At 32.0% G+C, this 16,070-nt stretch overlaps 1 protein-coding gene across 1 annotated transcript; it reads left to right on the forward strand.

Annotated features, from left to right (window-relative positions):
• Positions 1–1,765: 1,765 nt before the first annotated feature.
• LOC110116372 (calcium-dependent protein kinase 3) lies at positions 1,766–16,066 on the forward strand (the record flags this gene model as incomplete). Its single annotated transcript, XM_028700236.1, has 5 exons — positions 1,766–1,912; positions 2,032–2,184; positions 11,265–11,380; positions 11,484–11,651; positions 16,058–16,066. Coding segments are annotated over exons 1-5 (552 nt in total), but the record flags the coding sequence as incomplete, so codon positions are not given.
• Between the last annotated feature and the right edge of the window lie 4 nt (positions 16,067–16,070).

A 16,070-nucleotide genomic window follows, 5' to 3' on the forward strand; every position in this document is an offset into this window, starting at 1 on the left:
GAGTTAATCATGAAATTGCTATTGTTGTAATCTGAGGAAAACTGCTTTAACATAGCTTGTATCCAGCACCATTTCCTATTGTACTATTAGATCCTCATTTGCAGCACACGCTGAATACCTTTCATGCATGCGGATACTACTGCTCTGCTCTTCTATGTAATGCAACATCAGAGAATGCAACTACTTTGGAATTGAAATCCATCACTTTATACAGTTAATATTCATTCTTCTTTAGGTTATATTTTATTTCAACAAAAGATATTGTGATGTAGAACCAAGCTAGCTATGATTGGGATGGGATTATTGATTTAATAGAGTTGCCAATTATGATCTCTCAATTAAAGAAATATGAAATAAATCAAATCCCAAATCTGAAGTTAATTTGGAGTAATTAATTGAGAGACTTAATTTGGAGTAACAAAATGGGAAAGGGAGACAGGGAGGGGCCGACACCTTTGATGGGGACTTGATTGAAGTACTTTATGACTTGCCAATCCTAGGCTATCAATTATGGGTGGGGAAATTAAGGCCAATCTCCCATTAAATTCAAATTGGCATGATTGGGGGAGGTTTTCTTAATATAGATCATGTTATTTTAGAAAAGAGATTTCAGATTTTGAGTGAATTAAAATCTGATTTGAAACTTTCCTAATTTAAAATGCGATGATTATGGAAAGTAGTGGCTATGTTTGAAATTTAAAAAATGAAATCAAAGGGGAGAGGTGGGGTGTTTAATGACTTGCTAATCTTGGAATACTAGTTAGGGAAATAAATCAATGTAATTATCTATTTGAATATCAAATAGCATCATTGGAGGAGCTTTCCTAACATAACTATTTTTTTTAGGAAAGATATTTCAAATTCAAAATTATTTAAATTTGAAATCTTTTGACTTTCAAAATTTACAAGAATTTAAATTAGGAAAGGAATGAATGCTTGGTTTTGAAATTTTGGAGCCAGGGGGGATGGTGGCCGGCGGCTAGGAAGGTAGTGGGGCTGGTGGTTGGGTGGGGGAAGGGTTCGGCCAAAGGTTAAGGAAAGTGGAGGCCGTCGGCTTGGTGGAGGTGGTTGGGCCGAGAGGTGGGGAAGGAGTGAGGGAAGAGGAATGGTATCAGAGCGAGTTGAAGGTGGTGGCTAGGGGAGGAGGAGATGGAGTCGGTGGAGAAGATAAACCACGAGCCCAGACGCTTCCTGCGGCTGATTGGTAATACTTTGTCCTCACCTAGGGACTTCAAACCACGAGACCGGATGCTTCCTGTGGCTGGTGGGTAGTGCATTGCACTCACCTAGGGACTTCAACTCTTATAAGAACTCTCAAAGTTCTTAAGAACAAAGTGCAAAATTTTCTCTTAATAATCATCCATCCCCTTCTTTTCCACCGATATAGGGAGATATAAATAGCCAAAATACAATAATAAGACAAATGACAAAAGTGCCCATGGGGTCACCTAAATCTACTCCCTCAAGTGAAGGTAAAAACGAAAAAATACATAAATAAATCAAAATACAAATAATAACTCAAAATAAAGTGATACAATCATGACCGTCAATCTTCGGCTCCTCTGATAAAATTTCATGGTTGGATGTCCTCATCATATTGTTAGGAACATTTGTTTTTTAAGAGCAGTATTTACAGCAATGCTACTTCATTTATATATTTTAAAGGTAATGATTCCTTGATTCTTATGCATGCATCTTGGTATTATTGTTTAGGATGCTTCCCGTGAAAGTTTCTTCTATAACCTCAAATTTCATTGTGATTTGTCAGGTGAAAGATTCTCAGAAATTGTGGGAAGTCCATATTACATGGCTCCTGAAGTTCTTAAACGGAATTACGGACAAGAAATAGACATATGGAGCGCTGGAGTCATTCTCTATATTCTTTTATGCGGAGTTCCACCATTTTGGGCTGGTAAAGTGTCTTAGTAGCTCTTATCTTCGGTGCATATGACATTATTACCTTTTTCATCAATTTTTTGAAAAATAATATCCATTTTCCTTATAGAATGGTTTATTTTATCTGAATTTCAGAAACTGAACAAGGAGTCGCACAAGCAATTCTCCGTGGAAATTTGGATTTTAAGCGAGAACCATGGCCAAATGTTTCAGAAAATGCAAAAGATCTAGTCCGCCAGATGCTGGAGCCTGATCCAAAAAAAAGGCTAATAGCTAAACAAGTGCTAGGTACCGTCTGCATCTTTTTTCTTTAGTTACACAAATCATGAAGGTCTTTTTGGCTGATGTTAATGCTTATTTTAACACCAGTGAATACTGAATTATTAATTCTTATCTTAGGTAAGCTTATCATGAACATCCAATGCTTCAGTTTCCACATTGGTACCTCTACTGGATGTTTAATGAGGATTTATTTATCTGTTTTAAATACCACTTAAACTTTTAACATGTCATTTAGTTCAGCATGGAATATCTTGGAGAGTAACAGATTTAGTGAGCAACAACGCAAATATGTCTGAATTAATGTGCTCATTTGCAAAAAATCACGTGATGCCATCAATTGTTTAGTCTTCAGCATTTGCAAACTTGCTAGTGATACTCTTTATTTAGGATTGTGGCAGTGCATGGGCAACATTTCAGCAGTTCCATCTTTATTTTAGCTGTTATTTATTGCTGTTTTATCTCATAAATTGATTTGGATGCTTTAAACAACACCCACAAGTTACTAATATTGATTATATACTGCAACTTTTATTTTGCCTTTTAATTTTTAATATTGTATTGGTAGGTGTAGTAGTATGTGTTGAATCCAAATTTATTTGTGGATGATGTCAGAATCATACTATTAGAGCTATAAGATTTTAGCAGATAAAATATGATGAAAAAGTGAGAAGAGAGAAAGAAACAAGCTAAAGGAACCCCAATCCTAGGGATCCACTGAGCTAATAATAAGTTGATGGCTTAGCTTGTATTGGTGGATGAATGGCTAAATAAGCGATTAATATTTTCACAAATGAAGGAACCTGATACGCCTTAGGGTTCCCAAGTTAGGATTTGCCCTAATGCTCTTCCAAAGAAGAAATTTCTCTTCCAAATCCACGACAAAAATCAACACAAGAGAGATGAGAGGAAGAACAAGAAAATTTGCATTCAAAATCCAAGAGAAACAAGTAATATTTTCACAGATGAAGGAACCGTACACTTGAGTGTCATTGTGGTCGACTTGACAGATTGTACTCGCTTCCTTAGGATGTGTTCATCAAATGTAGCAGTATAGCCCTATGTTGTATTGATACGGACACGATACTACACAGACACTAGACTCATTAATTATTAAAAATATAGGACACAAATACGGCACATTCATGACACTATAATTTTTAAATAGTGCATAAAAATTAAGAAAACATAATATTAAGAATAAGCATACTATGAAGAATGACAAGTAAATGATAAATCAACATCATAATTAGTTGTCTGGCTTATAATATCAAAGAAACTAAGCATAAAATGATTAGTATAACATTACAAATAAACATAAACTATCTAGTATAACATCAAGCTTCAACTATTCACTAAGGAATGATAGGATTAGTTTCTTCAAGTGTTTATCTTTGGCCTGTAATATCATTATCATTAAATATTATTGCTTCTAATTTTGGCTCATCAAGAGAAAGATTTGCAATCTCTATACTCATATATCATCAAGAGACTCAAACCCATCTCCAACAACATTCCACTTCTTATTATCTCATTCCATATAAATTGGAGTCTCTCTTGATAGGAGATGAAGGTTTGCATGTATACAAAATAAATCTTTAGATCGTTGTGAAGTAATTTTGTTCATTTTTATTGATTGAATGAATGCGTATGTATTCCAATTTCTCTCAAAATAAAAAGCGGATGAAACTTATCTAAGAAGTTCTATGATAATTGTTTAAGGTATAGGTGCTGAAACTCCTTGAATCAATCGGCCATATTTTTGGATTCATTCTCAGCTTAACATGGAAAGACTCTTGTCACCAAAGTCCTCTAAATAATCAAAGAATTTAGCAAGTTTTATATTAATCATTCGTCTTTTCTCCTTATTTGAGAAATAACATTTCAAGCATGCCTTCCTCATAATTGAAAATTTTAAATCTTTTGGAGGAGAAATTCATTGAGGGTTCTCTTTAACTTATTCTTTACTTGAATATCTTCAATGATTATAAAAAAAAAAATTAGGTAGTTACTATTGAACAAATCGAGAATTAATTATGAAAGATATATTAAAATTTACCATGGATTAAGCCAAGCAATGTCGATGTGTGCTATTTTTGCTCCACATATCATTTGAAATAGTATAAATAACACTCTAGAAAATTGGGTCTTCATCATGTGATTTTCTTCTATGTTTATATGTTATCTCTTTCATTTTAGTCAACATGGAATCCCATATCTCATAAATCAAATGTAAATATAACTTATTTTTGTTTGTCACTTATAGCATCTCATAACTTGGATCAATAAAAGTTAAAAATGTTGTCTATATCACTCCATCATAAATCATATAATATCTTTTTTTATATACTTTTCTTTTCCAACAACGTCCTCTAGATAATAAGATCATTTCTCATCTATCACCATAGCCTAAAGTCATTTTTTATTGATTTGAATTTTCTCAACATTAATATAATGAGAAAAATGAGTTTAAGCTAAGACAAGCATTCTCAAATTTTAGAAATCATTGAACATTGAAAATCTTATAGAGTGATTCACTATGAAATTGAACATTGAAAATCTTATAGAGTGATTCACTATGAAATTTCTAATCCATCATCTCATGTAATCATTGTGGTCAAATGATATTCATTTTAAGTTATTTCATTTGCTTCAGTATTCTTAGCTGTACAAATAATTTTTAAAGCAAGATTGAGATTGTGCACAATGCATGATATCTAGAAAATGTGAGGATATACTTGCTCCACAAATAGACCTATTACTTTACAAATTCGTGCATTATCAATGATAACTTAAATGACATTTAAAGGCCTAACAATTATGATTAACTCTTTGATCAAATTGGAAATAAAGGATTTGTCTTCATATTCCTCTTCACAATTGACAACTTTAATGAACATGAGATAATTCTTTGTTATAGCCATGAAATTGATGAATGATCTTCTTTGAGAGTCGATCCACTCATCACAAATCAAATTAACTTCTTTCTCCTTTTATACTCCATTTGTTGGTTTAAGTAACTTCTCAATGTTTGATCTCTCCCTTTGTAGTAACTTTGATCTAATGATATTGTAACTTGGTAACACGTAACCTGTAAGATTGTTATTTCAAGCAAAAATAAATACATTATGTAATGTGGATTCCTTGCAAGGTTGAAAGGAAGCTTAGTTGAATAAAACATTATGGCCATTTCTCCACCTAGTTGCTCTTTGGTTTGCAAATTAAATGCTTTCTTTAAAGAACTATCTGTAACAAATTTTCTTTTTCTTTGGTTTGTATCCATCCATACTATTTAATACTTTATAGTCATTAACATCATCAACTCGAATAGAAGAAGATGAGGAAGAACATGAACCATGGGTATTTGGCTATGGACCTCTTTAAGAAGAGCTCTTCTGATCCTTGGGACTTTGACTCAACTTCACTTGTTTTTTTTTGCTATTCATTTAACCGTGAAGAACTAATTTGAGGGCAAATTTTAATTCTATAATCAACAATTTTTAACAAATGAATTTTAACGGTAACGTATGCTCCTTTATAAGTGGTATTATAGTAATTGCAGTTGAATGCAATATTATCACCATATTTAGAAGGTTTTTTTAATACATGACTCTACAAAGGTTATTGTCTTTAATATCAAGCTGTGTTAAACCATCACCACTCCCAATATCACCGTCACTATAGCTCATTATCCTTTTAAAAAATTGAAGGAATGGACGAAAGAAAAGTACTTTTAATAAAACATGTTGAGCACCCCTAAAACTGAACTAAAGGATTGACACAAATTGTAGGGTCAAATATTAGACTCAAAATATAATGCAAAATCTAAATAGTCAGTAGCTTTAAAAAAGGGTACAATTGGCTACAAATTAGCCTTCCAACTAACCATTGTAAGGAATCTTTAAGTGTTAAAACATTCTATGCAAAATTTTAATCTTCATACCATCTAATCATTATCTAAAAAATCAAAATTTGCATGCCTCAATCACAAAGTCATGGTATAACAGTTGTGGATTTTGACTTGCATATAAAAAATGTTCATTAAAATTTATCATAAAATTACTTTTAGTATAATCGAAGCAAGAAAAAAAATCGCTTACATTTGACACAGCAGACGTGTGCTTCAGTGAAGATGGACACCCCCGCCTGCAAAAATTGGGGGCGAGGTCTTCACCTTCTCATCGATGAACTTTATCAATGTTGATGCTGCCGAACCCTAGAGGAGAGTGTATGCAGTTACTTAACGATAATGAGATACCTTTGAAAAAGAAGGCGATATATGGGGTAATTGAGTAGAAATCAAGAAGATGGTGAGATACCTTCGACAAAGCAGACACAGGCTTTAATCGAAGGAGTCAGATTCCCTTGCTTGCTTGTGGAAATGAAGAAGACGACGAGCGAGCAAGCTTCAATCAAACAAATTGGGTTCGTTCTCCCTCGTCTGTTTGTGGAACTAAAGAAGATGATGAGCAAGATTCAATTGAATGAGTCGGTTGCCCTTGCTTGCTCGTAATAATGAAGAAAAGATACGTGATAACCCTGGAGTTTATGTAGCTACTCAGTGAGACACGAGATGACTGAGTTGCACGATCGGGTAAATAAAAATTTTAAATTAAAAGCATATTAAATATTAGAAAATTTATATTTTAAATAATTATATCATTAAATATTAGGAGACGTGTCCATTCCCATTTACATATTATTTTAATCGTAAATGCTTTGGCGGTTTGGCCACGTCTGACATGTATCCCAACCATGCCATGCACGTGTCCATGTTCGATATTTCAGGCCTTCTTATGAAGGTGTATCGCTGCATCATAGGGTCTAGTTGCTTGCATGAGGTGAGTTCAATTGTGAACTTGGTGAGTTGTTTTTAGTTGATACCTAGTGGGTTGAGTTGACTTAGCTTGAACCAAGTTTTCTATATAATTTTTTATATAATATCAGATTATCAGTTGGATAAAAGAGATGTTTGCTATTTATTATAATTTTAATTCAAAAAGGAACATTTGCCCAATTATTGTGAAATTACCACTCTCAATATCTTTTGAATTTTCATTAATACTACTTGTATGGAATAAATCATATCATGGTAGTCACCAAGTTATTGACATAAATGAAATTTTAAGTAACTCATGGTTAGTTTTGGATTTTATGTGACATGATTTTTAATAATGACTTTTATTCTTTAGTTATTGGCTAAAAGATGCGAACTCTTTTGGGTATTGGTGGTTCTTATGTTTGCTTGTAACAACTCTTTGTTGGCGTGACTTGCATTTTTAGTATGTTGAATTAGCGGAGGGTTGTTTAGTCTTTGGACATATTATTGTATGCTTTAAGTAGAAGGGGGTGCTTTAGTGCTACAGTTATCTTTTGTATTTGCTGAATTCTGTTGGTTCTAGATGTTCTTGGGCTCTAGCTGCGTCTAAAGAGTTGGGAGGGATAGATCCTCCTCTTGAATTTAGGATCAATTGTATCTTAGCATTTTCCTTTCGATTTCATTAATTACTACGTTATAATTGCCATCATTGATAAATGTGCCTCGCCTCGTTGGTGTGAAGCTTACGCCTTACCCTATTTATATATATATATATTTTAAAACCTACATAAATCCTAAAGTAAAGCACCGAACAAATCACACCTTCATGCACCTCCGAGTTGCAACAACTTTCTTTCGATTTCCTTAACCTCCAGCCTGTCACCTTCGCTACAGGCAACACCGTTAATATTAAAGATGAACTTTTATTGCTGGATCTATAGATTTGATGTAAAACATAATTTTAAGGAAATTTTTTTTTTCATTTAGTGAATATAGGGACCAATCACATGATTAATTTAACATATACAAAAGACGACTATGGTACAATTGTTGTCTTTTTAGGACTACATAAATTCTGATTAATTTTTTAGAAGAAAAACCATTAGCATTTATGCTACTGCTTGCCAAACCCAACACTAATATTTGGCTTCTATATGGTTGAGTTCAGCCTACTGAAGAAACTGTAGTTACCTAGATTGTTTTTTTTTTTAAATTATGAATTAGATGCGAAAGAAGATTTATAGCTTCAATATTAATATATATATGATTTTATTAAATATGAATATACACATATTAAAACATGTTTAAACTTGCCTATTCTTGAACAAGAGTCAAAAATTAAAAATTAAAATTGATTATGTGATTTTATTTAAACCTAAACTTCTTACAGAAATGGAATGTATTCATGGTTGTGAAATTAGACAAATCATGTCATACTACAGTCGATGGATCTATAGAGCAAATTGATAAAGTAATTCTTGCAACATTATTTGCTGATATAATTTTATGATAAATGTTTAAATTAAAAGTTTTTTACATTCGTAGTTTCTCTATTTATATATTAAAAAAATATTTTTAAGGAGAAAGTTAAATTATATCAACATTTCGATGACTGTATTTACAATTGCCTCAAAAGAACCTTGAAGTTTAAAGCTTAGTTTATCTGTTCGAATTCAAATTTACATCATTCACCTCGGCTAATATTTTAACTATTTGGATTAATTCTCTTTAATGAGTGTTTATTTTTATAAACATATCATATTTATGTAATTTATTCATGTTTATGTTTTTTTCATCATTTCTTCCTCTAAAAATTTGTTTTTCTTTATTATTATTCATTAAGAAGCATTTTGGTATTTTAATATTTTTATTAATTTCCTCACATTATATTGCATTTATCATTAGTCATTTTCTTGAATATATTCACAAAAACAATTGACTAGTAAATATATTAATTATAATTCTATTGCTAATGTAAATAGAAGATATGTTGAGTTTAAACTAGGTAATGAGATAATGATCCATCTAGGGTCTATATGGGATTTTTCATTGTGTGCTTTTTAGACTGCTATTACATTGTTGTGTATCTATTATTTTCTTGTTGCTTTCCAATTTTTTTTTGTGGTGAGAGGTAACTTTTTATAATTAGATTTATTAGAGTGTGGTAGTTGTTTGAAAGCTGTTATTTGACTTAAATTTATAATGTACAAAATAGCTTTAAAAAAAATTTCTCTTTTCCTATTGTGTAGCTCTACACCACTTACACCACTTTTGCAAATAACTGCAACTGCTTCAAATTTACCGTCATTGTAAAAATTTCCCTTCCAAAGCTTTTAAGAAAATAATTGCTAGAAAGGCTAGGCATGCAATACACTGAGACAAATGCCTATCATTTTAAAGTTTTTGTAAAGTTTTGATATTTAGTTATCCTTCAATATTTTATTTGACTTTATTTCATAAACCTACCATCAATGCATTGGACTCTATCTTTAATCCTTTTTTTGGAATATGTATTCAAAACTCTTCCAAATAGCATCAAACCTTGCACTTGAAATGATATGAGATGATTAAACTTTTGTAAACTATTAATGGTGGATATGAAAGATATCTTGTGCACTAATCTGCAAGCTTGCTTGTGATGATCCTTGGCGGAGAGAGAGAGAGAGGCTAGTGGGGCACGTGCCCCCTCCAAAATTTTACATTAAAGAAATTAACTACTAAAACAAGATTCTAAAATTCATATCATACATTGAATCGAAAGGAAATTTTCAAGGCTTAGAGACGTACCTATCCAATTAGAAATCAACCAAAAAGTTAACAACATATTTACCTTTTCCTGCTACCTAACATATATCAAACCGTGATTTTATGCTGTTATTAATCTTTTTGGTCTTGCTCAGCAACTATATATACACATATATATGTATTTGGAAGCAAGGTTGAAGTTGGACCTCCCCTAAAGAAATTTTTGGCTTTGCCACTGAGTGCAACTATTATAACTAAATTTGTTTGACAAATTTCAACTAAACAATTTATTGGCATTTATTTTTTTAAGTCAAGTAGATTAATTAATATTGGTTATGGGATTTGTCTGTAATTTGTGGCAACAATTATGAGTAGGCTTGCATGCAAAATATCAATTGAATAATTCTTTGAAGCCAAAAAACTTTCAAACCGATCAAATTGATGCGCACTCTTTGGGTTATTGCAAGTTTTGTGCTTTTCTTTTTATACAGCATGACCGTGTTTTTTGATATTGTAGTTGCTACTTTGGTCCTATTCTCCTGACTTGATGTGCTGCTTTGTTTCGTTCTTCTCTTGCAATTGGGTACTGTAGCTAATTGTGACAGTTTATTTCAAGGATTTTAGCGATTTTTTTGGGATTATGATAGTTATCTTGATTTGGATATTTTGTGTTATTTGATGAGGGATCCTTTGATTATAAATAAGGGCATCTAAGGCATGCAGAGAATATTTCCACTTGATTTCTATTTTGATTGAATGTATTTTTAATTGGATGTAATTCTTTCTAGCGCTTTAAAATTTCAGGGGAAGTCATCTTTTTATGCTATTGTGAGGCCTAGGTCTTTTTTTCTTTTTTTTTTCTTATTCTGTAGTTTGAGTTTTTTTTCTTCTTTGGCAATTGGATTTGGTGAAACTCATACAATATAGGTTTAATGATTGCGGTTTGATTTTCAATCAACTAGTGATTTTGATTGATCTTGAATTTCTGTTAGTCAATTAGTTCATTTCTTGTTAGCCAGATTAACTAGCATATGAGGGCATATAATAATGTAAAATTAAATCCTTGTTTATAGATCACAGTTTCAAGCTGTAAGTTTGGTTGGCTACCCATATTTTAAGACCATTAATCTTACAGATCATGCCATTTTTGTGTGATTGGGATACACGGTGTAATTTCTTTTAGTTTGGTTTGGATTCAAACCTTTCATTTCCTTGTAGTAGTGCTGTAACTTACTCGTTGCATATATCTGGGCTACTTGTTTGAATCCATCTTCTTAAGTAGGTCTCCTCAAGGTGCATGTATACTTCATAAGAAAGTCATACTCTTCTGTGATTAGAGCAGTTGATATTTTTAACCTTTTTTTCTGGAATACTTGAATACATTATCCAGAAATTAAGTTTGTTTTTCATGATGTGATGTGTTGCTGGTGAAGGTTTTTAGTTACAACCTTTTGAGATCATGATGATGGCTGAACTTTCTGTGAGAAGAATGCGCCAATCACTAAATTTTTCCCTTCTTCAACAGAACATCCTTGGATTCAAAATGCTAAGAAAGCTCCAAATGTTCCTCTTGGTGATGTTGTCAAATCAAGGCTAAAGCAATTCACAAGGATGAATAGGTTTAAAAGAAGAGCTTTACGGGTTAGTTTGATTCTTTTGGCTTATTTGGTCTTTCACACTCACTGAATTTTAAACATTTCTTCATAATCATTTCCAAGCTCTAATAAAATTGTTTTCTTTATAGGTTATTGCTGAACACTTATCCACTGAAGAAGTTGAAGATATGAAAGGTAAGTTTAAGATGATGGACACTGACAATGATGGCATTATTTCTTGCGAGGAGCTCAAAAATGGACTTGTAAAATTTGGTTCCTCGCTTGTAGAGTCTGAACTGCAAATGCTTATTGAAGCAGTAAGTAAATTTTTTACGATGCCATAATTGAATTAACTTGTATCTTCTTTCCAATGCGTGTTTCAGCTGGCATTGACTTTTCTTTGCATTTTTAGTGCATTTTAGAAACTAGATTTGATCCAAATTAACTTGCTACACATTTTTTTTAATGAATATTAAACTAAAAGAAATCACCTTAACAGCCCCGCTCACCCTATATCTCCACCCCAAATTAAAAGGTTAGGACAAAAAAGAAATCATCCAAGCCTTCCCTATCTATTGACTGCTTGTTTAGATATTTTCATCCAGTGCAGATGATATTTATGTCTTGTATATATCAAAAGCTCTTAGTGTCTACAATATGTCTTGTGAACTAAAGTGGCTTTATCTCTTAAAGAAATTCAACTTATGGACGTTCCATTCTTCTGAGGTGAACTGGACTCAAATATCACTGGAACAGAAAAAAATGTGACTCAGTTTAATCATCTTTTAGTAAATAGAGGAATGGGACCAAAGACTGAATTGAATTTTTATAGTTGTAGGTTCTGAGATGCTTTAGTAGAATATTTGATAAGATTAGAGAGGGAGTTGAAGGTAAACTTGAATTAGTGAGGTCAACCTTAGAGTCTAAATGCTTATGTTTGAGTAGATCTAAAATTAAATATATTGAGTGTAATTTTAGTAACAATAGTTCTATTGGGGAGATGTAACTTTGAGTGATCAAGTCATTAATAAGAATACTCGTTTTAGATAGCTTGGATATGTTGTTCAAAGTGATGATGAAATATATTTGGATATTATTAGTATAATTCAAGTTGGATTTTTGAAGTAGAGGAATGCATTGGGCTTGTTGTGTGATAGAAAAGTCCCCCTCAAACTTAAGAGAAAATTCTATAAGATGGTGGTTAAACCTGCAATACTTTATGGTGCAAAATGTTGTCCTTTAAAAGAGAAGCATAATATTAAGTTAAGTGTTGCAGAGATGAGGATGCTCGAGTGTATGAGTGGCTTTACTCTTAGAGACATGATATGTAATGAACATATATGTGAAAAGGTTTGAGTAGCTCCGGTGGAAGCTAAGATTAGAGAGAGTTTTCTTAGATGGTTTGGTCACATAAAATGACGTCCTTTCGATGACCCGTTTAAGAAAGTAGATGTATTAGATTTGACTTATGTTAAGAAATATAGATGTAGACCTAAAAAGATTTTGTTAGAAAATATTAGAAATGACATTTCTTTATTAGATTTAAATGAGAATTTAACTTTTAGATAGTGGGAGAAATTCTTGATGTTATTGTTTAGTGGGAGAAAAACTTGATGTTGTTGTTTAGTGGGAGAAATTCTTGATGTTGTTGTTTGTTGTTGTAGGTTCTGAGATATTATATGTTCAAAGATTATTTGAATGTTTTTTTTATTGTTCTATGTCACAACCATTGTAATTTTGGACTATGTATTTTTTATTTTTGTATTGCCATATGATGGAAAAACAACTCGTGATCATGCTTGGTTTTGATGCTCTCAGGCCAGTACACTTCATTGCCTTTCCACTTGTATTTTTTTGCTCCTTTTCTCCTGTGGCTTTTCATTTTACCTGCTGTCCGCGTGGATTCCCTGCTGTCCACTCGATGTCCTTGCTGGCTCTTGGTTTCCCTACCTGTTGGCTCTCGGTTCTCCTGTTGGCTCTTGGTTTCCTTGCCTTCTGGCTCTTGGTTTCCCTAATGGTTCTTGGTTTCCCTGCTATTGGTTTTCGCTACTGGCTCACAGTTACCCTGCTATCTCTCGGTTTTCCCTGCTGCCTCTCGGTTTTCCCAGCTGCCGGCTGTTCAGATCCCTTCTTTGTTGATTTATATACTAAGTGTTTTAACTTCTCATTAAGTGGGCTATCTTGAATGGCTTCTATTGGCTATTTTGGTGGCACATTTATGTGAGCAATTTATGATCATTTCCCCCTTCTCCTATATAATATGTCTGATTTACTACTGGAAAAAGATTGTTGTGGTTGGTGAAAACAAATGTAAACCTGAGGGTTTTTAGCTTGCGAGCTAGTCTTCTTCCTATCCTCTGATACTTCGTCTCGGTCTTCTTTCTAATTCTTCTCTCCACGGTTTTCCTTCTACCTGTATCTTTCTTCTCTTCAATTTTTAAAAGAAAAACTCAGGGTTTCTTATGAGCTTGCAAGCATGTCTTCTACCTTCCCGCTGCTTCTTCGTCTCGGTCTTCTTTCTACTTCTCTCTACGGTTTCCCTTCCACATGTATATTTCTTCTCTAAATATTGTGAGTTGTATGGTGTGTTGTGCCCTATTCTATTAGTTTTTGCTTGAGGATCATTGGTCTGTGGTGGATCTTTGATTTATCCTTTCTTTTGAGCTCATTTCTCTATTTTGTGATTTGCATGTGAGGTAATCATACCTGGTTGTTTTGAGGGTGGTAGATTTTATGAGTTTTACTTTATATTAGAGCCTCAGGTTGCATCAATTTGATATCAAAGCCTTAGCTTGCATTAATTTGGTATCAGAGACGGTGAAATATGTTGGTAAAATTAGGCTTTTAAGTGATCATCTCTGCGTCATTTATTCATATATATTTGCAATTTAATTATCATAAATAAATTTTTAGTTGCTAAATTTGAGCAAATTCAAGAGTACTAATAAACAAACATCATATTATATAAACTAAATTAGTACAAGGAACAAAAATTTTCAAACTACAAAAAATTTGACCATCATGTCGGCCGGATAAGAAGAATTTACTCGTAATCTGATAGTCATACTTACAAGATTCTCAAATTTAAAAACTAAAAAGAAAAAAAAAATTCAATGAAAGTCATTGAATTATATGCCTTGAATTATATATTATTATATTTATTGACTTCTCATCCCCTAAGTTGGTAGATGTGATCGTCATAGGATCATATGATTCCAACTTTACATCAATCCCCAAAAGTTGAGAAATAATTTAACTTTCGAGTTTAAATACCAAATTCTTATCCTGAGATCCCCAAATGAGGAAAAATAATTTAACTTTCGAGTTTAAATACCAAATTCTTATTCTGAGCAGCCAATAATCAAATGTCTGTAGAACCCAAGCCCCTAAAAATGTAGCATACTGATCCATAAAAAAAGTGCAACTTAGGAATAAAATCTATACAATTTACTCCTCAAAGGTAGCAACAAATATTGTATGTTCAAAGAATTTTGAGTAGAAACCAGAGGAAAAACAAGAACTAATAGAAGATCAAGACTGTCCTAAATAACAAGAATTCCTAGTGTAAATCGAGATTTCGCTAACCATGACACTAATCAATTTTCTGCTGCCAAAAGGATAATTCAGTTGCTTCATTGTCTCTCACAACTCTACAAACCATTCATCAAACAAATGGAACAATAATTCCTTTATATTATTATGAAATTGTAGATAAAAATGGTTCAAAAGTCCAAACAATGTAAATCTAACTAATTGAAAAATATTTTTTTCTTGTTTAAAGTTCTAATTTGAATCAATCCTTCAGAGCAACAACTTATTAGTTTACATACGAATAATGAGCAACAAATTATTCATAAGAATTTATAAATAATGTAACAAAAAAATTACTGTCAGAAAAATATTTTTTTACTGAAGATCATGAAGTATAACATTACTTGTTTATTGAATCTGTGAGAGAGTTTAAAACCAGGTTCCAAGCGCTTCTCATCATATATATATATATATAACTTAACCTGCTTATTGAGTTCATGTTAACTATGTAAAATCAGCAATTTTAAGAGTCAAAAGAAATATAAGTAATTAAAATTAAAATATTAAATCAATATGAATTAAAGCAATAGGTTATTCAATGGAATTTAGAATTATTAAAAATTGCTTTGAGTTCTGAACCCAAAATCGTTAGAGAACAGACTTCTTAATTGATTAAACCTAAATTTTAAATGAATTATAAAATTGATAGTGTTAAAAGTCTTGCTAATTAAAATTATTGATATTTTTATCATGTATCTTAAAAGGTAGTTTGTATTAAAATAATCTATATTCTTTTCTTTTTCACATCATAATTTATTTAAGTTTATAATCTAGTAAAATTTAAATACCTTGAGCAATTGTAATATATTTTAAATGCATACATTCATGCTGAACATTAGAGGATATAAAATGATTGTTATCATCTTCATTTAATTAATCATAAGGTTAATATTTTGAACAATTTTAGAACTTTATAAAAATTTGAAAAATAAAGAAAGCTTTAAAGAAACTTGAGCAAAAAGCCTGAAGAAGGCAATCACAATGTCTGTAGCGGTAACTAGAGCAATACTAAATGAATCGTCATCCTAATTCTTATTTAATGGTTTTAACGTTTAAACTTGTCCGTGCATATATACTTGGACTGCAAATTATTCAACTAACTTAATCCGACTAAATCAAAATTGGCCATCAGGTGGATACCAGTG

This window comes from Dendrobium catenatum, unplaced genomic scaffold (genome assembly GCF_001605985.2).
Source record: "Dendrobium catenatum unplaced genomic scaffold, ASM160598v2 fragScaff_scaffold_1471, whole genome shotgun sequence".
In the NCBI taxonomy this organism is placed as follows: domain Eukaryota; kingdom Viridiplantae; phylum Streptophyta; class Magnoliopsida; order Asparagales; family Orchidaceae; genus Dendrobium; species Dendrobium catenatum.